Genomic DNA, 20,647 nt, shown 5'->3' with positions numbered 1-20,647 from the left:
TCTCTGGCTAGCAAGGGCTCTTATTGGCTCTTCTACAGTCACAGTTTTTTTCTCAGTCTCCACCTGCTGGAAGGCGTGCACAACCCATCAGTCGCATTCTGGACCGGTCCGGAGGGACACTAGGGAAGCTATGTATTTTCTATTTGCATTACGTTAATAAAGATCTTGCAATAAAAAAAGAAAAAGAAAATCGCAGTCAAATTAAACTGCTCAATTGTTAACTGTAAAAAGGACAATGTTCAAATTGAGGTCTGTACTCCAGCTTAAGAGAGCCTGGCAACCCATGAAGAAGAAAGGAAACGGAGCCAAAAACACTACAAAAATTAAAAAAGGGAAAAAGATTAAAGTCAGGAGTAAGGAAAAAAAAACCTAAAGGGAGAAAAAAATCCTCACAGGAAGGCACTATACATTAGAGAAAATCCTATACTGCAAGAACACAATGACGTGTCCTTCCTGCTCCACGGAAAAATGAAGACTGAGGGACCCGTGCTCATGTGTCAGGCGGTAAGGCACCAGCACATAGTAATCTTGCTAATCAGCATCTGCACGAATGAGTTCTTATCCCTTCCTATCAGCAGGTAGAGAAATTCTACCAGTGACATCACTGGTAATAATCTGTGATGCTCCTTGGAAGATTCCAGTATGCATCTGCTAAAAGATAAAGTCCCTTTGTAATGCACCCATGCCCCATCAATTACTGCAACTGCAATGAGAAGCAAGCAAGTAAAACTTGCACACACCAGGAAAAACCCAAATCCAGCTACAAATCAGAAAAACAAAAAGAACTGTTCAATTTATTATGATGAGCAACAGAGAACACAGAGCACACACATGACCATGGGCCTAGATCGTCTATGGGCGGGATGGAATAACAGTTTTGTTGACCAAAGAAAATAAAATTAGCAGGTAAGGCATAATTTCTCCGCATCAGCTCAACTATTCTGCATGAATGGGATATACCAAAGCAGATCTACTGGGTGAGGGAAGACAAGCCCCCCCCCCCGCCCCCGAATGACAGCCCTACTCAAGTCCGACCAGACTCTGACCGGCAGGTCCAACCTGTAAGCAATGACCACATTGCCGCCTACAAATCTCTTCAGGGTACACCACCCGAGACTCACCTGAGTCCTGGTAGAGTGGGCCTTCAGACCCTGAGAACCGGTCTATTCCTGCCGATGTAGGTGGACTCAATCACTGGCCTTTAGCCACCTTGCAACAGAGGCCTTTGAGACCGCCTGACCCTTCCAAGGGCCATGGAAAAGAATGAAAAGGTGGTCAGAGACTAAACTATTTCATCTCCCTTAGGTACTGCAGAGTCCTCCAGACATCCAGTCTGTGGATCCTCTGAGATGTAGCCACTGAACCACACTCCACAAAGGAAGGCAAGCAAGTCTCCCAATTCACATGCAACGGAAAAACCAGAAAGGAGGAAAACGCCCACAAGGATATGAAATCATCCAAAAAAAGAAGACGGTGAGATAAGGGTCCTGACACAAAAAAGAACCTGGAGCTATGAGACTGTCCGAGCCAAAGTAATGGCCACCAAAAACACCACCATATGGTTGAGGTCCTTCATAGAGGCTGAATGCAAGGACTCAAAAGGAGCCTCTCAGACAGTCCCACAAAGGAATGGAAGGCTGAAGTGAAGGACGCACATTTCTCACCCCCTTCAGAAACCACACTACCTCTTTGAGCAATGCCAAAGAGACAGCATTTACTTTCCCCCGGAAACTGGAGAGCACCACCACCTGAACCTTCAGGGAGCTTAAGGCCAACCCTTGGTCGAGGCCCCACTGCAAAATCCCCAAAATATCAGGAACCTGAGCCCATTCAGGGCAACAAAGGGCACTCCCCATACCAGGATTCAAAAACACACCAGACCCTGACATAGGCTAGGGAGATAAAGGACTGCCGGGAACAAAGCAGCATAGAAATCAACGCAGGAGAGTATCCCCACCTCTCCAAGTGCCTCAAGGAGCAAACCAAAAGCCAGAAGGGATATGGGTCCTCCATTACTACCAGTCCCTGACAAAGACGACTCTGATACCTTGGCAGAGTAAGCGGGTCTTCCACAAGAAGAGACCTCAGGTCTGGATACCAAGGTTTGTGAGGCCAATCGGGAGCCACGAGCAAGACCAGATAAGGAAAATGCACAATCCTGTGCAAAAGCTAGCCTGAGGGGCACTGCACCCCCTTCTGACAAAGAGTAGTGAGTATGAGAAGACATGCCTCCCCAAAGCAAGCACCCCCTAAAGGGTAACTGGCTCAACAACTTCCTGGAGGCCACTGTTACGTTCCTCACCTGGTTCCAGGCCTGTGCGGCTGGTTCGGCAGAGCTAATCGGCTATCTTGGTGGCGTTTCTCCAGGATGTCGGCCATCTTGGGATGGGCATCTTAGTGTGTGGCAGCCATCTTGGGGTTGGCCAGCTGCAGGAAGGAAGCCCATATTTGGGCTTTGGGTTTCTCTGCTGATGGGGGCAGCCATCTTGGTTCAGCTGCTCACGTTTAGGATTGATTCCTGCTCTATTTAAAGGCCCTGCCTCCAGTCCTTTGTTGCTTCGGCCTCAATTGTTCTGAGGAGTTGCTGTCGGAGTGCTGTTCGCCAACTAACTTCTGTTCCTGTTTTCCTGTGTACCGGACCCTGGCTAGTTTTCTCGGATATTGCTTGTTTGCTGCCTGCCTTGATCCTGGACTGATTTTGACTATTCTTTGCCTGTTGGAGTACTAGTTCTGGACTGTGTCTGTTTCCTGCCAGCCTGGTCAGCAGCTGTGCAACCCCGCTAGTTCCAGAAGTCCTGGTGGCCACCTGCAGCTGGGAGCTCAACTCATGGTGAATGGTGGTCGCTTCCCAGGTGAAGCTAGGGGTTGTCTGGCTGCCTGACCGAGTGCGGTGTCACTCCATCTCTGCCGTGTTCAGTCGGGGCACAGGGGCTCACTACTACCGAATCATAACAGCCGCATCCGCCTCCCAGTGGCGGAGCTGCAGCCACCAGCGCCCCACCACCAAATAAGAAGGCGTACCAGATTATAAAGAACACCCACCAAGAAAGCAGTGCCAGATTCCAAGTGAGCCATCTCCGGTGACTCTGGGAACAGCTTCAACATGGCTCGCATGACACAACGGCCTGATCACACCTACCGAAAAAAAAGTGAAGCTGCTGCTCCATCTTCTTATCGTGGTACTCTGAAGGCAGAACCCCCTTGAAGCGGGACAGTGGTCGCCTTCATGAAAGCCACCATCAGGGTATCCACTGTAGGGAACAACCAATACTTTGCCACCTCCTCCAGAGCAAAGGTATTAAGGTTGGCCAGCACTCTTGCGCCTCGAAGAGGACCATCTGGAACTTCCCACTCTGCCATCATATGCGGACGAGCGCCATATGCAAGGGGAAATGCTTAGGAGGCCCAGCAAGTCCTTGCAGAAGGAGGATCTCCTTCCATGAGATCCATATCCGTGGTTAACACCATGGCTACAGGAGTAGCCACCTCATGAGACAAGAACTCCTCCCTCCAAAAAAGCCAGATGTGTGACCATTCATTCCTCCTCTGGCTCCAGAGGCAAGGGATCCTCCGCCTCAGAATCCTGACAGAACTCCAAACCCTCCCAGATCTGCACCCAAAGACACTGGTGCGTCCGGGAGCAGAACTTCTACCCTACACCATTTGATTCCAGGAATGGCCCCCTCATGGGGCCCCCAGAGAAAAGGGGACAGCACCATTCACTGCCAGGGCATGCCTCACCATCTGAGTCAAGCTCTGGAGCCAAAAACCACCCAGTCCCCCCCCCCCCCCCCCCCCCCAGCAGACCTGTTTAGACAAAATGGTTGCAGTTCCTACCACACACATTGGGACCTCATGTCCCAGTGCCTCAAGAAAGGGAGAAGCAGAGTAGGACCCAACTGTGCCCTCTGGGCCGTTTCTGAAGCCAGAAATGGCCCAGCACAATTTGAGCACACTGAACCAGCTGCTGTGCCTTGCAGGATCCACAGAGCCTACCTGCCAGTATTTTCAAACATGTGACAAGCGCAGGGGGAGGGGGCTTGCAGAACTTTGGATGTTCCCTCAGCTTGAAGTTCCAGGGACAGGGATCCATAGGAACCGCGGGGATGGGGACGAGGACAGAGCATGCAGGGATGGAGCGGGGACAAATTTTGTCCCTGTGTTATTTTCTACTTTGAAGCCTGTTAATGAACAGGACTTGTATTTATGTTTGATGATGCAGATGACAATATTTTTATTTTTTGGAAAAACAAGCAAACATGCTGGCCACAGCTAGCAAAATTTGAATGGGGGATCCTGTACATCCTGCTCCCAGCACATCTTCTAAGAAGACGACATCTACTGCAGGAAGGATTGCGGAAGACAGGAGAATTAGACTGAATCCTGAGATTGTTGATGACTTCTTATTAATCCAAGCTCGGTCATAATCATTAGCACTATCAAGTGTGAACTGGGGGCTGCGGGGCCACACCCTGTGCTCGACTAGGAACGGAACATATCTGTAAGCCTAGGAGTGGCATTTAGGCTCAACCACACTGCATGACTGTGATCAGCAAAGCTAGGCCAAAGGCTGAGGAGCACCAAAGAACAATTGACCGCCTGAAGGCAGAGAAAAATACTGGAATCTTCCAGGGGGCACCACAGCTTATTACCAGTGAGTCACTGGTAGACGTCAGTCTTTTCTTTACCTCCACCTGCTGGTAGGAAAGGATAACAACCTGTTCGTGCAGAACAGTTGAGCTGATGCTGAGAAAATGGTCTTTATCTGCCTTCAGTTTCTACAGTAGTTTCTCAACCTGAGCATTCTGAACATATTTCCTTGGATGATGGAGTTTCTTTTTTCCAATCTGACAGTTGCTATTTGGTCATTTACCACCACTCACCTCCATGAGGATAAAAACTGTATGGATGAAATCAAGCCCTTTGCAAATAATTCCACAGGCTAAAACAGGATACTAGAGCACTGTTATAAAGTTTTGAAATAATGAGATGTGATCACATCCTAAAATTAACATTCTCCTTACCTGGACTCTGTTTTTTAAATATAGGCCGTTGTTCTACTGAATAACGAATGTATGCTGTTGATGGCCGCTTTGGATGGTTATCTGAACTTGAGCTTTTAGAAAACCATCTCACTTCTGAACACATAACACTTCTGTTCCTATTTTCCATGCTGGAGACAAGGCTGCTGCATCTTGAAAGAAAGCACATTTAAATGTCAGTACAGAAGTGGCACACTATCCCCCTCATTCTATAACCTTGCACATGCACATCTGTGCTTAGGGCACAATGTTGCATGTACAAGTTATAGAATAGTATCAGTTACAAATGATAAATTAATGTGCCTATAGGAATGTATTTGTACGTTCGTGTTTAACGCGCCTTAACTTTAAAGGCACATTAAAAAAGCTAATGTACCTTAGTAAACATACCCCTAAGAAAGCAATTATACTAACCATGTACCCTGACACATGCCCTCCGATGGTCTCAAAACATTAAACAGGGGAGAGATTTGTTCCCTTTTGATGATTTGATACTCTCCCTGTTGGTTAATGTTCAGATATTGCCATACATTTAGAAAATGTTTTCTTTTCAATAAAGTTTATAGTTTATTGAAACTTGCTATACCGGCCAAGGTGACTTGCAGATCAGGGCGATTTACAATCTAAAATAGCATTTAAAAGAAAATTAAGTTCTGCTTCTGCTAACTACCTTCTGGTGTTATAAACAGAGATCTTGTCCTCAAAAATGTAGCATCCTCCCTGCCTCTTCAGCTTGCAAGCTTGGGATCACCTTTGACCCCTCTCAGTGCTAGAGAACCAGAGTTGGAAACTACATAAATTCTTATTTTCAGCCAGACTTATGTGACAATACCATTTCAGATTACTACAATTTATATCTACTAATTTAGGGGCCCTTTTACAAAGCCATGCGTGGTAAGCTTACGGCAGCAAGAAAAAAAAACAGCATACCACGGGGGGGGGGTGCACCAAGGGGGTCCCACAGTAATTTTACCAAGTGCATGCGCTAAAAAATATTTCTGGTGCAGGGAGTATGTCTATGGGCAGACAGTGGGAGTGTTCTGGGCTAACTGGTTAATGCAGCTACATTGCTCTGTGCTAACCGATTAGCACGTGAGCCATTATTGCCTATATCAGTGTTGCCCAAATCTGTCCTGAAGTACCCCCTTGCCAGTCACGTTTTCAGGCTATCCACAATGAGTATGCATGAAAGAGTTGCATACAATGGAGGTAATGCATGCAAATCAATCTTGTGGATATCCTGAAAACCTAACTGGCAAGGGAGTACTCAAGGGCCGACTTGGGAAACACTGGCCTACATAATGGGTAGCAGTAAGGGCTCACTTGCTAATGCCAAAATTAACATGTGGCCATTAATACCAAAAATAGGAACTGTGGCCATTTTACTCGGGTAAAGACAAGCTAAGGCCACTTTTTACCGGTTTGGTAAAAGGGCCCCTTAGTGTGTGGCATAATATAACAGGATTCAAAGAGACCAACTTCCACTTTACAACATTTGGTAGTTGCCCAACTGAACTAGGACTAACTATATGTTTTTATCTATCACAGAGATTTTGCACATTTTTAGAGATTCTACTAAAATATATATATTTTTTTTAAATCACACCTTGAGGGTAATTTTATAAAAGCACCCCTCCTCCAATGTGATGACACAGCACATATTTTTACATGACCTGGGTGTAGGCATATATGCTTTCTGCAGCATTTGTGCTGGTAGTTGATAAAAACATAGATGCTTATACGTCTTTACAAAATAGCTCCAAAACAGGTGCCTACTTGACCCTCCAATCCAGGTAACCTGTTTTAAAATTACCCTCTTTATTAGGATGCTGTGTATGGTAGATCTGTATTATGCTGCTCCGAAAATACGTTGAGGGGCATAATCGAACAGGGCACCCAAGTTTTCCTGGGGCCATCCTCGCAGGACGACTCCGTGAAGGGGCGGGGAAACCCGTATTATCGATGGTCGTCCTTAGAGATGGCCGTCCCCGGTTTTTGCCGATAATGGAAACCGAGGACGCCCATCTCAGAAATGACCAAATCCAAGCCATTTGGTTGTGGGAGGAGCCAGCATTTGTAGTGCACTGGTCCCCCTCACATGCCAGGACAGCAACCGGGCACCCTAGGGGGCACTGCAGTGGACTTCATAAATTGTTCCCAGGTGCATAGCTCCCTTACCTTGGGTGCTGAGCGCCCCCCCCCCCAAAAAAAAAAACCCACTCCCCTCAACTGTACACTACCATAGGGGGGCACCTAGATGTGGGTACAGTGGGTTTCTGGTGGGTTTTAAAGGGCTCACGTTTACCACCACAAGTGTAACAGGTGAGGGGGGGGATGGGCCTGGGTCCGCCTACCTGAAGTGCACTGCACCCACTAAAACTGCTCCATGGAGCTGGGTATGACATTTGAGGCTGGCAAAAAAAAAAAAATGTAAGTTTTTTTTTTTTTTTGAGTAGGAGGGGGTTGATGACAACTGGGGGAGTAAAGGGAGGTCATCCCCGATTCCCTACGGTGGTCATCTAGTCAGTTCAGGCACCTTTTTGAGGCTTGGTCGCAAGAAAAAAATGGACCAAGTCGGCCAAGTGCTCGCCAGGGACACCCTTCTTTTTCCCATTATTGGTCGAGGATGCCCATCTCTTTGGCACGCCCCAGTCCTGCTTTCGCTATGCTGCCGACACGCCCCCATGAACTTTGGTCGTCCCCATGACAGAAAGCAGTTGAGGGCGCCCAAAATCGGCTTTCGATTATGCCGATTTGGGCGACCCTGAGAGAAGGACGCCCATTTCCCGATTTGTGTCGGAAGATGGGCGCCCTTCTCTTTCGAAAATAAGTCTAATAGTGTCCTACTTCCATATCCAGAGTGTGAAACTGGTCAGTGCTACGAATCTCTTGTATGAAGGTTTTACAGGACCACAAGTGACAAGCACTCTTTGCAGAAGTAGTAAGTGTTGGCACCTTATGAGAAAGGGGAGAAATTAGGTCTTAACTGAACATTTTTCTTCCACTAGTCTTTCTCACTGTTCAAGAACCTCTAGGATAGTTGTGTCCATCGACCAGCAGGTGGAAATAGAGAACTGAAAACTGAGCCGTACCATCTCGCTTAGCATCCAGTCCAGCTCCTCAGTATTCACATAGACAAGCAGTAATGAAAAACGAATGAACACAACCTTAAACAACTCGCTAGCCTAACACTAACCAGAAGAGCAAACATGAGTGGTTCGCTCATCTCTGGACAACTTGTAGAGAATAAGAGATATGCAGGAAGCATCATGCAAGATGACAGTTATTTGACCCATTACTTCGCACTGACTAAACATCTCAGAAACCCCAGGCGGGCTTCTACAATAGTGGGAAGGACTAATGTAAAGAAAATTCTCAGATAAGACATAATTTCTCCTTCTATTATGTAGTTTCTCACAATTCCAGAACCTGGGGGGGATGTTCAAAAGCAATCCCTAGAGTGGGTGGGATCCTGGCTCCGCCACCTAAGGACCAACGCCCCAAAACTGGCTTCCGAGCATGCCACAACATCCACCCTGTAGAGCTTGACAGAGGAAAGCAGCATTGACCAAGTCGCCACCTTGCAAATATCAGTTGGAAGCAGTAAGGTAAGTCTCCACCCAGGATGTTCCTATACGCTTCGTAGAATGAGGCCGCAAAGCCCGAGGAGCCTGTTTCCTTGGAAGCAAATAAGCTGACACGATAGACTCCTTCAGCCATCTAGCAATCGTGGGCTTGGAAGCCATGAGGCCAAGCCTCTGTTTACCAAAAAGCACAAAGTCTGTCCAATTTGCGAAACATTCATGACTTCTAGATATCTAATAAGGACTCTACACACATTGAGCAGTTTTAAGGAAGAATACTGAGCCTCCTCGTCCTCTGCAAAAGGACAGAACCTCCATAGCTCCATTGAGATGAAATGTTGATACCACCATGCATTGGGAGATCTCCCACTTCCGAAAAGATCCTCTCCCATGTTGTGTTAAATAGAACGTTCAGATGCTCCATCTGTGAAGGAGTTAGTCTGCTCTTCTCAAAATTCACCCAACGACTACAGAAGCCAGACAACTTTGATCATCACTGTCACACTGTCTGAACAGGACACACGAATGAGCCAGTCATCGAGATACGAGGGAACTCCAATTCCCTGGTGCTAAAGGAAGGCCACCGCTGTGACCACCACCAACATAACCTTAGTACTGAGAACTCTAGCTGACTGAGAGAAGGACTTTTTGTCCGCATGAAAGGAAGACTGGCATGCCTGAAAGTGGGACCATACTGCTATAATTAACCTCTGGAATTTGTTGCCAGAGAATGTAGTAAAAGCGGTTAGCTTAGCGGGGGTTTTTAAAAAGGTTTGGATGGCTTCCTAAAGGAAAAGTCCATACACCATTATTAAAATGGACTTGGGGAAAATCCACTGCTTATTTCTAGGATTAGCAGAATAAAATGCACTGCCCTGTTTTGGGATCTTGCCAGGTACTTGTGACCTGGATTGGCCACTGCTGGAAACAGGATGCTGGGCTTGATGGACCATCGGTCTGTCCCAGTATGGCAATACTTACGTACTTATGACCAGGCCAGTACCATTTGCTATCACAAAATCGAGAGCCCCCTAAAGATGGATGAACAAAGGCTTTTGGCTTATCCTCCAGCAACCACTGTGGCTTAGTTTCCCCAGTTCTTTCACCAAGTTACTGAAATCTCCATTTAGCCACATGCCCCGAAAGGGCAGTTTAATTGTGACCGATGATGAGTTGCCGACATGCCATGACAGACAAAGACATACTGTGGGCCGCAATCTATAACATGTTATAAACAGCATCAGTCAAGTAGGCCAACCTCGCTTCCAGCTGGGCATTATAAGAAGCTGCAATGTATCATTATCCTCCAGAACAGGTAGCGGCGACCCATGGCTCTTCTCACTCTCAGTCCTGCATCCTGTGAGAACTATTCTGCTGTAATCAAGTCCTGAACATTTGGATGCATCAGAAAGGCCTTAGAAGGGCCTTTAAGCCCCCAGATGCCGAATCAGAAGACTCCTCAACAGAAAACATCTCCAGTGCCTCAGAGTATTGGGCTCCTCTTTATGACACCACCTCAGTACTTTTGGATCATTCCCCCTCCTCAAGAGGGAGCTCTCCCTCCTTTAATGGCTCTTTCAACAATAGCTCCTCTAATAGACTGAGGCCACATCAGATAATGAGGGAGAAGCAGAGATGTCTCATCTGCCCACTCCTGGATGTATAAAGGCGATCTCTTAGGAGCCGGAGGGGCAGCGGAGGTGAGAAACTGAAGCACCTTGCGGCAACTGTGTTTCTGCTTCACTAAATAGGCTTGGCGCAAGGCTGTAAAATGGTAGCTGTGCTCTGTGCATGATCAAAGGCTGCTCCTCACTGCCAGTCAACCCCCCCAAAATGGCGCCTGTTCCCATGCTCTCCTGCAACAAACTGTGAACTGGCCCTATGCCAAATCCAAAAATGTGCTGCCACCAATTGTTTCCTCTGTGTCCCATGGGATTTTCAGTGCAATGCCCCGATGCTGGCCGGCGGGTCCCATAGCGGAAAAACCGCTTAATTGCCTCCGTGGGAGTTGAGGTGGTTCTGAGTCAAACTTACCACTGATGGCTAATCCCCTAAGCTCACAGTCTCCACAAGTCTTACTACAGATGAGAAAGGTCCAGGATTGATACTCTGTCCCATGCTCTCCAGCAAACTTTTATTTTATTTTTTTTTTGAGGCTGTTGTGCTAGAAAAAGAGAGCTACACAGGAAACAGGAGAGAAGTGAAGGGAGGGAAGTAAATTTACAGAGCTGCAGAGATAGGAATCTGAAGACCTCCAGATATGACTCTGCAAAGTCAAGCCACCCGCAAAACTCAACTGGAACAAATCACTCAGGACCAGAGGCTGAGAAGTGTGTCCATCCACCTGCTGGAGACAGAAAATACTAAGGAGCTGGAATTCATGCCGAGAGATACGTCTCAGCTCAGTTTTCAGTTCTCTTTCACCTGCTGGTTGATAGGCACCACTATCGCACTGGTTCTGGAATAATAGGAAGCTACATAATGGAAATGCTATTATAGTCACAGGGAATCCCAGTCCTGGATTAGAGAACTGGTGCTAAAGGGGAAAACATCAGAAGGAGATACCACATACTGCACAAGATATAGTACAGCAGTAGCAAGACAGACCCAGTGGTAGTAGGCATAGACAAATGGTAGCGTTTGCTTTCAGTATTTTGTAGACTCCTGAGGCAGGCACTTTAAGCCAAAACAGTGTCATGTCGAGTTTTTCAAGTAACAGCAAAACAAGAAAAGACTTTTACACTTATGATTAAGGACTTTTTTTATATGTCATATCTATATGAATTAAACTATTGTTCGCTGAGCCTTCTTCTGTCTCCGTTTTTTGGTTTTTTGCTAAGTGAATTATTCAGTGCCATGATTATAAAAACACTCCTACATATGTACTGTCACTGGAAGTAAACCTTTTATTATTTTTATGGCCAATTTTTTTTTACTGAATTCAGTACACATGGAAGATGCTTGAGAGTAGTAAAAATTAACTTTCCCCCCTCCCCTCCCAATTTATCCACAGAACAGGTAAAAATTTGCAGAAGCAATGCAGTACAGACTTTGTCAGTGTGCCGTAATCCTGCTCTGGAGGAACCATCTCTAAAGATAAATGGAAAATTCATCCTGTGCAATCTGATAATAATGGTCCCAACTAGTGACAAGTTGTGTTTTTATTTTTAATGGTGATTTGGATATCTGTTCACTGGAAACTAAACTGACACCGCCAACCATTCCACACCAACTACTAAACAGCTTTCAAATGAAGCCTGCAGAAGAAAAGGCTTTGAAGAGAAAAGTACTATAACAGAGCAATTCACAGAATCATCCATTTCTTGTACCAGGTTGCCATGATGCCAGAAACTGCATTATGACATCTGGAATTTCATGCCCCCTCTCCAATGTTTGTGTTTTCTTATGTTGGCTGACAAACAGGAGCTCTCCTGTAGTCTGTACTGTGTGATCTGGCTTGATTTGGCTTTTAGTAAATGTGAGCTACATAAAACCAGCACAAAGTTCTTTGCACTGCAAGGCTCAAACTTAGTCAAGCCATGCAGAGTGCAGGAGAGCAGAATCTGTGGACAGCTTCTCAGGGAAGTGAATCAAATCAAATCAGTGGGAGATTACTGATAGCTGGGGAGAACAGAGTGGAATTAGACTAAGTGAAGGGTGGGGGACTGAAAGAGAAAGACTACCAGGGACTCCCGACCACGCTGAAAGATGCACCTGAGGCAACTGCCACTGTTTCATCTATCAAGGGACCACTGGCAAGCTGTTGACAGCATGACTGGAGGAGGGGAGCTGCTGGCATCTATCCAATGGATAATGATGCATTAACAGCATGATTTACTAAACTATCTTTTTCCATAGACACATTAGAGGGTGATGGCTCCCTCCCCTCTTCCTTAAATTTCAGAGGGTGAGCAAGGCCTCACCTGCTAGCTTATAAGACCTGCCCTATATTAATTTAATTCACAAGCTTAAAATGTGACAATGTTTTGCTTCAACTTTACAAATAACTAGAACACTTTGGCACTGCATACAGGTTTTGAGTAGCTGTTTATTACATACTATGAAGGTAATTTTATAAGATGGCACATCCTAGTTTGAAAGCAAGTATGCAGCTACTTAGGCACTATTTTATAAGTTCCCTCCCCCAGCTTCTAGTCGCTTCTTGATCTTTTGACTCAGTAAGAACCAAAGCAGTCACCCACCTTCATAGACGCTACAGTACTTCCTCAGTCCCTAGGGGGCTCACAATCTAGGTTTTTTGTATCTGGAGCAATGAAGGATTAAGTGACTTGCCCAAGGTCACAAGGAGCTGCAGTGGGAATCAAACCCAGGTTGCCAGGATTAAATCTTGCTGCACTAATCATTAGGCTACTCCTCCACTTCATTACATTAATGAATGTAATGAATTAATTAATTAATTCAAGACACACGAGCGCCTGCTGAAGATGTTTCTGGGGGCATAACAAATAAATTAGGGATGTACAAAAACATAATCAAAGAAATTACAAAAACTATCAGTCATTAAAATGGGGGGGGGGGGGGGGGGGGGGGGGTGGCAGCAAACTAAAGCTCCTACAAAGAGAATGCTCCGGGCCATCTTTAACGTTTGCACCTTCTCTAACCACGGTGTTTCATTCTTATCTGACCAACACTGCATTTGCGCTCACAAGACATCAGCCATTTTGTTCCACAGTCCCTGCTTTATTTACAAATGACCTAGAAATGGGAGTAACTAGTGAGGTAATTAAATTTGCTGATGACACAAAGTTATTCAAAGTCATTAATCGCGGGAGGATTTTGAAAAATTACAAGAGGACTTTACGAGAATAGGAGACTGGGCGTCTAAATGGCAGATGATGTTTAATATGAGCAAGTGCAAAGTGATGCATGTGGGAAAAAGGAACCCGAATTATAGCTAGGTCATGCAAGGTTCCACATTAGGAGTCACCGACCAAGAAAGGGATCTAAGTGTCATCATTGATGATACATTGAAACCTTCTGCTCAGTATATAGTGGAATTAGTCCAATCTTAACATTTAGGAATCTATTGACCCTTCTACTCTGTCCACCACTGTTTCAAATCTCTTCTCTTTCATTATGTTATCCAAGTCTGTCAAATAAGCTGTCTCTTCCTATAATACTATTCTCTCCTCTGCTCTGGATACTCTTGCTCCTCCCATTCTATGTTCTGTAAAATGAACCAAACCCCAGCCTTGGCTGACCTCTAGAATCCGCTACCTACGTTCCTGTGCCTGCTCTGCCGATCGCCTTTGGCTGAAATCCCGTGCCCATGCTGACTTCATACATGTCAACTTCTTGCTGACCTCCTTCCAGTCTGCTTTTTTACTTCCCAAACAGGACTATTACATCCAGTTGATGTCCCCATGCATACCCCCACCCTCCCATTCTGTCAAAGTAATGCTTTGATGTTTCTCTTATATATACTATCTGCTACCACATTTGCTTATTTCCGATCTGACGAAGAAGGGCAACCTTCAAAAGCTAATCAAGAAATGTATTAAGTTATGTCAAATAAAAAAGGTATCATCTTATTTTCTTTTCCATGTTTTATTTTGTTTGATTTCTATTGATAACCTTTAAGAGTGGACTAACACGGCTACCACACCTCTCTACATCCAGTTGACAAATTCTCTTGGCTCAAACCCTCGACGTCTCTTTGCCACACTGAACTCTCTCCTCAAAGTGTCTTCACCTCCAACTCCCCCTTCACTTTCCCCCCAGACTCTAGCTGAGTACTTTCATGATAAGGTTCACAAGATTAAACTTGAATTCTCAACCAGGTCACCTCCACCTCTCCTTCCCTTAGTCCATTCTCTCAACCTTCCAACCCCTGCCCCCTTTTCTTCCTTTTCTGAAATCACTAAAGAGGAAACTACACATCTTCTTTCCTCCTCGAAACTAACTACCTATTCCTCTGATCCTATTCCCACCCATCTACTTAACACTATCTCTCTTACTGTCATCCCTTTTAACTGTCATATCCTCAACCTTTCACTTTCCACTGCGACTGTTCCTGATGCCTTCAAACATGCCGTAGTCACACCACTCCTTAAAAAACCTTCATTGGACCCTACCTGTCCTTCCAACTATCGCCCCCATCTCCCTCCTCCCTTTCCTATCCAAGATACTTGAACGTGCTGTTCACCACCGTTGACTTGACTTTCTTTCATCTCAAGCTATTCTTGATCCACTTCAATCTGGCTTTCGCCTCCTTCATTCAACCGAAACAGCGCTTGCTAAAGTCTCCAATGACCTGTTCCTGGCCAGATCCAAAGGTCTCTATTCTATCCTCATCCTTCTCGATCTGTCTGCTGCTTTTGACACTGTTGATCACAGCCTACTCCTTGATACGCTGTTCTCACTTGGATTTCAAGGCTCTGTTCTTCCCTGGTTTTCTTCTTATCTCTCCCAGCATACCTTTAGTGTATACTTTAGTGGATCCGCCTCTACTTGTATCCCACTGTCAGTTGATGTACCTCAGGGATCTGTCCTGGGACCTCTTCTTTTCTCCATCTATACTTCTTCCCTTGGTACTCTGATCTCATCCCATGGTTTTCAGTATCATCTTTATGCTGATGACTCCCAGATCTAACTCTCCACACCAGAAATCTCAGCCTAAATCCAGGCCAAAATATCAGCCTGCCTGTCTGACATTGCTGCCTGGATGTCTCAGCGCCATCTGAATCTAAACATGACCAAGACTGAGCTTCTTATCTTTCCCCCTAAACCAACCTCTCCTCCTCCCCCATTCTTTATTTCTGTGGATAACACTCTCATCTTTCCTGTCTCATCAGCTCATAACCTTGGGGTCATCTTCGACTCCTCCCTCTCCTTCTCTGCACATATTCAGCAGACTGCTAAAACCTGTCGTTTCTTTCTCTATATCACCAAACTTCGCCCTTTCCTTTCTGAGCACGCTACCAGAACCCTCATCCACACACTTATCACCTCTCGCTTAGACTATTGCAACTTGCTTCTCACAGGTCTCCCACTTAGCCATCTCTCTCCTCTTCAATCTGTTCAAAATTCTGCTGCACAACTAATATTCCGCCAGTGCTCATATTAGCCCTCTCAAGTCACTTCACTGGCTTCCAATCCGTTTCCGCATACAGTTCAAACTCCTCTTATTGACCTATAAGTACATTCACTCTGCAGCTCCTCAGTACCTCTCCACTCTCATCTCTCCCTACATTCCTCCCCGGGAACTCCGTTCACTAGGTAAATCTCTCTTATCTGCACCCTTCTCCTCCACTGCTAACTCCAGACTCCGTTCCTTTTATCTTGCTGCACCATATGCCTGGACTAAACTTCCTGAGCCGGTACGTCAAGCTCCATCTCTGGCTGTCTTCAAATCTAAGCTAAAAGCCCATCTTTTTGATGCTGCTTTTAACTCCTAACCCTTATTCACTTGTTCAGAACCCTTATTTTATCACCCTCACTTTAATATTCCCTTATCTCTTGTTTGTCTGTCCTAATTAGATTGTAAGCTCTGTCGAGCAGGGACTGTATCTTCATGTTCAAGTGTACAGCACTGCGTATGTCTAGTAGCGCTATAGAAATAAGTAGGAATAATAGATGTAGTAGAAAAGGTGCAGAGAAGGGCGACGAAAATGATAAAGGGGATGGGATGACTTCCCTATGAGGAAAGGCTAAAGCGGCTGGGGCTCTACAGCTTGCAGAAAAGGCGAATATGGGGAGATATGATAGAGGTCTATAAAATAATGAGTTCAGTTGAACGGGTAGATGTGAAACGTCTGTTTACGCTTTCCAAAAATATTAGGACTAGGGGGCATGCAATGAAGCTACAAAGTAGCAAATTTAAAACGAATCAGAGAAACTTTTTCTTCACTCAACGTGTAATTAAACTCTGGAATTCGTTGCCAGAGAATGTGGTAAAGGCAGTTAGATTAGCAGAGTTTAAAAAAGGTTTGGACGGCTCTAAAGGAAAAGTCCACAGATCATTATTAAATTGGACTTGGGGAAAATCCACTATTTCTGGGATAAGCAGTAAAAAATGTTTTCTACTTTTTGGGATCTTGCCAGGTATTTGTGACTTGGATTGTTCACTGCTGGAAACAGGATGCTAGGCTTGATGGGCCTTTGGTCTGTCCCAGTATGGTAATACTTATGTACTTATATAGGCACCACAGGAACTAGATCTGTTATGCCTTTATTATTCAGACTTGGCTTCCGGCGGTCAATCCCAAGATCAGCCAGGTCTGGGTGGGAAAAGCCAAACATTCTCCGCAGTCACACTCATAGATAAGCATCCCTAACTAGCGTTACTGTGACTCAGAAAATCCTCATAAGAACATAAGGATAGCCATACTGGGTCAGATCAATGATCCATCTAGCCCAGTATCCTGCTTCCAACAGTGGCAAAAGTCACAAGTACCTGACAGAAACCCTTTTACTACTACTTATCATTTCTAAAGCGCTACTAGACGTACGCAGCGCTGTACACTTTGAAAGGGGAGCACGTTTTCATTTGTGGTTCGGATAACGAAAACGGGTCGGCGAAGAAGAACAAATAAGGATAAAGATCAATTCCTTCCACCCCCCAAATGCCAGGGAAGAAACATGTTAAAACAAGAACAGAGACACCAGGACAGTCACCTGAGGGCATGTCGGCAGCTCAGTAAGTCTCCAAAACCCTTGCCAATGGCCCCGAGCCTGCCACACAGCACAGAAGCCATAACTGGCCACAAAAACCCGCACCACAGAGCCAATTGCAGCTCAGCTTCTCGCGCTCTTTCCACCTCGCTGCATCCTGGGTAACAAAGCAATCAAGCTTGCTTGGTCTGCAACAACGTAGGAGCATAGGCGCCAGGGTGCGCATGCGCAGTCTATGCTGGTGGCGTGGTGCAGCGGTGTGAGAGTTCCGTGTCCCTGGAGAACGCTACAGTGCACTTTGAAAGTAGATTGCTCAATACAGTTCAGTAAAACCTCTTGTACTTTTACCAGACAAACAGAAGCAGGGAGAAATGTATCTTTTCCTTCCTTGATTCTTCGGAAAGTTTATAGGATGTTACACTAGTGCGGAACAGTTTGTATGTTGCACTCAGAGGATGTCAACTTACGGGGTTTTTTTTGCAAGCAGGTTGTTGGATTGGGCGAAAAGCAAAGAGGTTGGAGACAGTGTGATTGCGTGAAAGGGAATACGGCCGCAAGGAGTGCTGGGGAAGGAAAATGGTGGCCACCAGGAGGGGCATACGACAGGAGATGTCGGTGGAGGGGGGAGAGCCTCCTGTTGTCCCACCATTGGAGGTAATTGTATCTGTTTTCTTGTTTCGTGTGGAAATTTTCTCTCGTTTACTACTGTAGGGAGAACTAGATATTGGAGGGGTGGAGTTAAGCTGATTTTTTTTGTGTGTGCTAGCGATTTTATTAGGGCACGTTTCAAGTTGAAACAGCATTTCCAGGGAAGCCACAAGTTTTGTTTTTCTTCATGATTTCGTCATTCATGGTCTTCCTTCTAATGTGATCTCTCTGATAGAATACAATTTTTCCAGTCCTAGGAGAGTTGTAGTAGGAATACATTGTCCACAAAAGTACAGTCCAGTTTTCAGAGACAGCACAAAACGGGTTTGTCAGGATTCTCCATTAGAGTTTGCTTAGTTTGTGTTCATGGCATACCAGCATCAGCATCTTTGGATCGTGGAGACAGGGGACCCAGCTAGTTTTAGCATGTTCATGAAAACAAAGTAAATTTTTCTCCATGGGTTGGATCCGTCTGCAGGCAGGAGAAATATGGTAGATTGGAAAAAGGAGCTCAAAGAGCCATAGTTTCGGGATCCCTGGTAAATAGTAGGCTTTACATTGGTAGGCAGTATGCCTGTCTCAGGGCTGGACAGATGCCAGGTTGTCATGCTGACCAGAAATTTCTGTCTGGTGCCTGGGATTTTCATGTCCCTTTATTTTTTGCTTTTGTTGCCACTGCTGCTGGAGCAAAAGCTTCTTTCTTTCTTTCTGTCTGCACTGCATAGTTCTGTGGAAGTTTAAACTGCATAATGCAGGCACTCTCGCATTGGTCTCGGGCTCTCCTGTCTGTACTGAGAGGAGGAGGTTCCTTTTCCAGTGGCTGTGTCCATTAACAGTAAGGAGATGAACAGTGGCGCTGAGAGTTAGCTTTCCAGAGGAATGGGGGAGGTAGGATGGTTTATGGAAATAGAGGCTGGGAGGTGGCCAGTTTAAGGTGAGGGAAGGAGACTGGTGAGGCAGTGGGGATGAGAAAGAGATCAAGGAGAGAGGGGCTGCTGACTATATATTTCTGCCAGCGGTGTGCAGCGGTGCATTATGGGCCAAATTTATTAAGCTTTCTATTCCCTTACAAACAGAATGGAAAACAGATTTAGAGTCCTATTTTCTTTCTTTTTTTTTTTTTTTTTTTAATCATCTTTATTAAGGTTATTTGACATTACAATAATACAAAATCATATAGAGCCAATTTATATGAAACATGTTACCTCTTTGATTGCCAAATCATATCTGTAAATCAATAGGTAAAATTTTAATTAACTTTTTATAGTTTTTAATTCGCTATAAAAATTTTACACCTTCCAAAAGAAAAAGGAGGAGTTAATTTTCCAAACTTCACGCAGTATCACCAGTCATTCATTTTAAATCAAACCTCAAAGTGATTTCTGTTTATGGATGGTAAATTAAATTTGAAATCCTCTCTTCCCTCTTTCCCTACTTGGCTTCTTTTTGAAAGGTATTTAGTACATCCTATTTCACTTTATTCCCTTTCTAAGATAATTACTTTTAAAAAGGTCACTCTTTTACTAGTTATTTCCACCACTATGATAACAAGCCTTTGGCATAAGGAAAATGATTTATGGCTTCTTTCTCAATTAATATCTAATGGAAAGTTTAAATCATTTGCACAGCTGCAACAAGAATTTTCCCTCTTGACTCTCAATTTTTCAACTGGCACAGATTACAAAAGGCTATACTTCATACTAACTTGAATATTAAAGTTTAACTTCCTTCTCTCCCCTTTCAATCTCTCCTTGTTTCTCACCACTCTGGTAAACACTCCGCCTCAGTATTTTATAAGATAGTTCAAACTCACTCTAAGCAATTATGCTGTTTTTCGCAGAGAGTTTGGGAAACTGATTCTGGTGAGCAACTGTGAGACAAACAATGGTCTCTTCTCTGGCTATATGGCCCCAGACCTTCTCTCTCCTCCTCCATCACTCAATCTATTTTCTTCCTTCAGTATAGCCTTATGCCCTATTAAATCATTTAAAAGTCAATTTTCCTCTACCGATTTATGTTGGTCCTGATCCAAGCAAAACGGATCACGTAAACATATATTTGATTGTAACAATGTAAACACCTTTTGGCTTGATATTTGGTCCAAAATACAGGAAATTATAGAGTTTTCAGAACCCTTGGCTTTTAAGCACATTATCTGGAAATCTCTTGTAACGTCTTATTCTTTCTCAGATGAAGAAGCCTCTCTGTTTGTTTGATTTTCATATCTCCATAGCTCTAAAATTGGTTATTCAACATTGGAAAGATAATTCTAACTTGTTCATTTTTTATGGTGGAATATTAGGAAATTTGGGGGCTCATTTTCAAAGCACTTAGCCTTCCAAAGTTCCATAGAAACCTATGGAACTTTGGAAGGCTAAGTGCTTTAAAAATGAGACCCATAAAGACATTTCTCAAAAGTTCATTTCCCCAACTTATGAACGTAAGCTTAAGTTTGATCATTATTTATCTAAACACTCAGCGATCTCCATTGTGCCGTAAGAATGTTTCCTCTCACCTGCTCATTTGTTATTTTATGCTTCATGTTTGAAGCATAATGTTTATTTTTGGTGTGAGGGTCATTTTAATTGATTCTAGTCTGCCCTACTAACTAAGGAATAGAGGGGACCAATGGGAAGTTATATTTTTCATAAAGGAAAGAAGAGTAGTAGTAATATTTTTATAAATGGTAGCTTCAGTATGTTTATTGAAAGAAATACCTAGGTATTTAATGGCAATCAA

General features: G+C 44.6%; 2 protein-coding genes across 2 annotated transcripts in view; one reads left to right on the top strand and one right to left on the bottom strand.

Moving 5' to 3' along the window:
• TFAM (transcription factor A, mitochondrial) overlaps nt 1–17,440 on the bottom strand; it is a 68,927-nt gene extending 51,487 nt beyond the window's left edge. Inside the window, exons 1-2 of the mRNA XM_030203104.1 lie at nt 17,264–17,440; nt 5,025–5,194 (exon numbers count right to left, since the gene is read on the bottom strand). Coding sequence (XP_030058964.1) covers nt 5,025–5,194; nt 17,264–17,343 — 250 coding nt within the window. The 5' untranslated portion in view covers nt 17,344–17,440. The remainder of the gene's footprint in view (nt 1–5,024; nt 5,195–17,263) is intronic.
• A 174-nt stretch (nt 17,441–17,614) lies between these two features.
• DNTTIP2 (deoxynucleotidyltransferase terminal interacting protein 2) overlaps nt 17,615–20,647 on the top strand; it is a 50,945-nt gene continuing 47,912 nt past the window's right edge. Inside the window, 1 exon segment of the mRNA XM_030203105.1 lies at nt 17,615–17,914. Coding sequence (XP_030058965.1) covers nt 17,837–17,914 — 78 coding nt within the window. The 5' untranslated portion in view covers nt 17,615–17,836.

This window comes from Microcaecilia unicolor, chromosome 5, assembly GCF_901765095.1.
Source record: "Microcaecilia unicolor chromosome 5, aMicUni1.1, whole genome shotgun sequence".
Taxonomy (NCBI): Eukaryota; Metazoa; Chordata; class Amphibia; order Gymnophiona; family Siphonopidae; genus Microcaecilia; species Microcaecilia unicolor.
The sequence above is the reverse complement of the archived record's forward strand: the minus strand, read 5'-3'. Positions and strand labels throughout refer to the sequence as shown.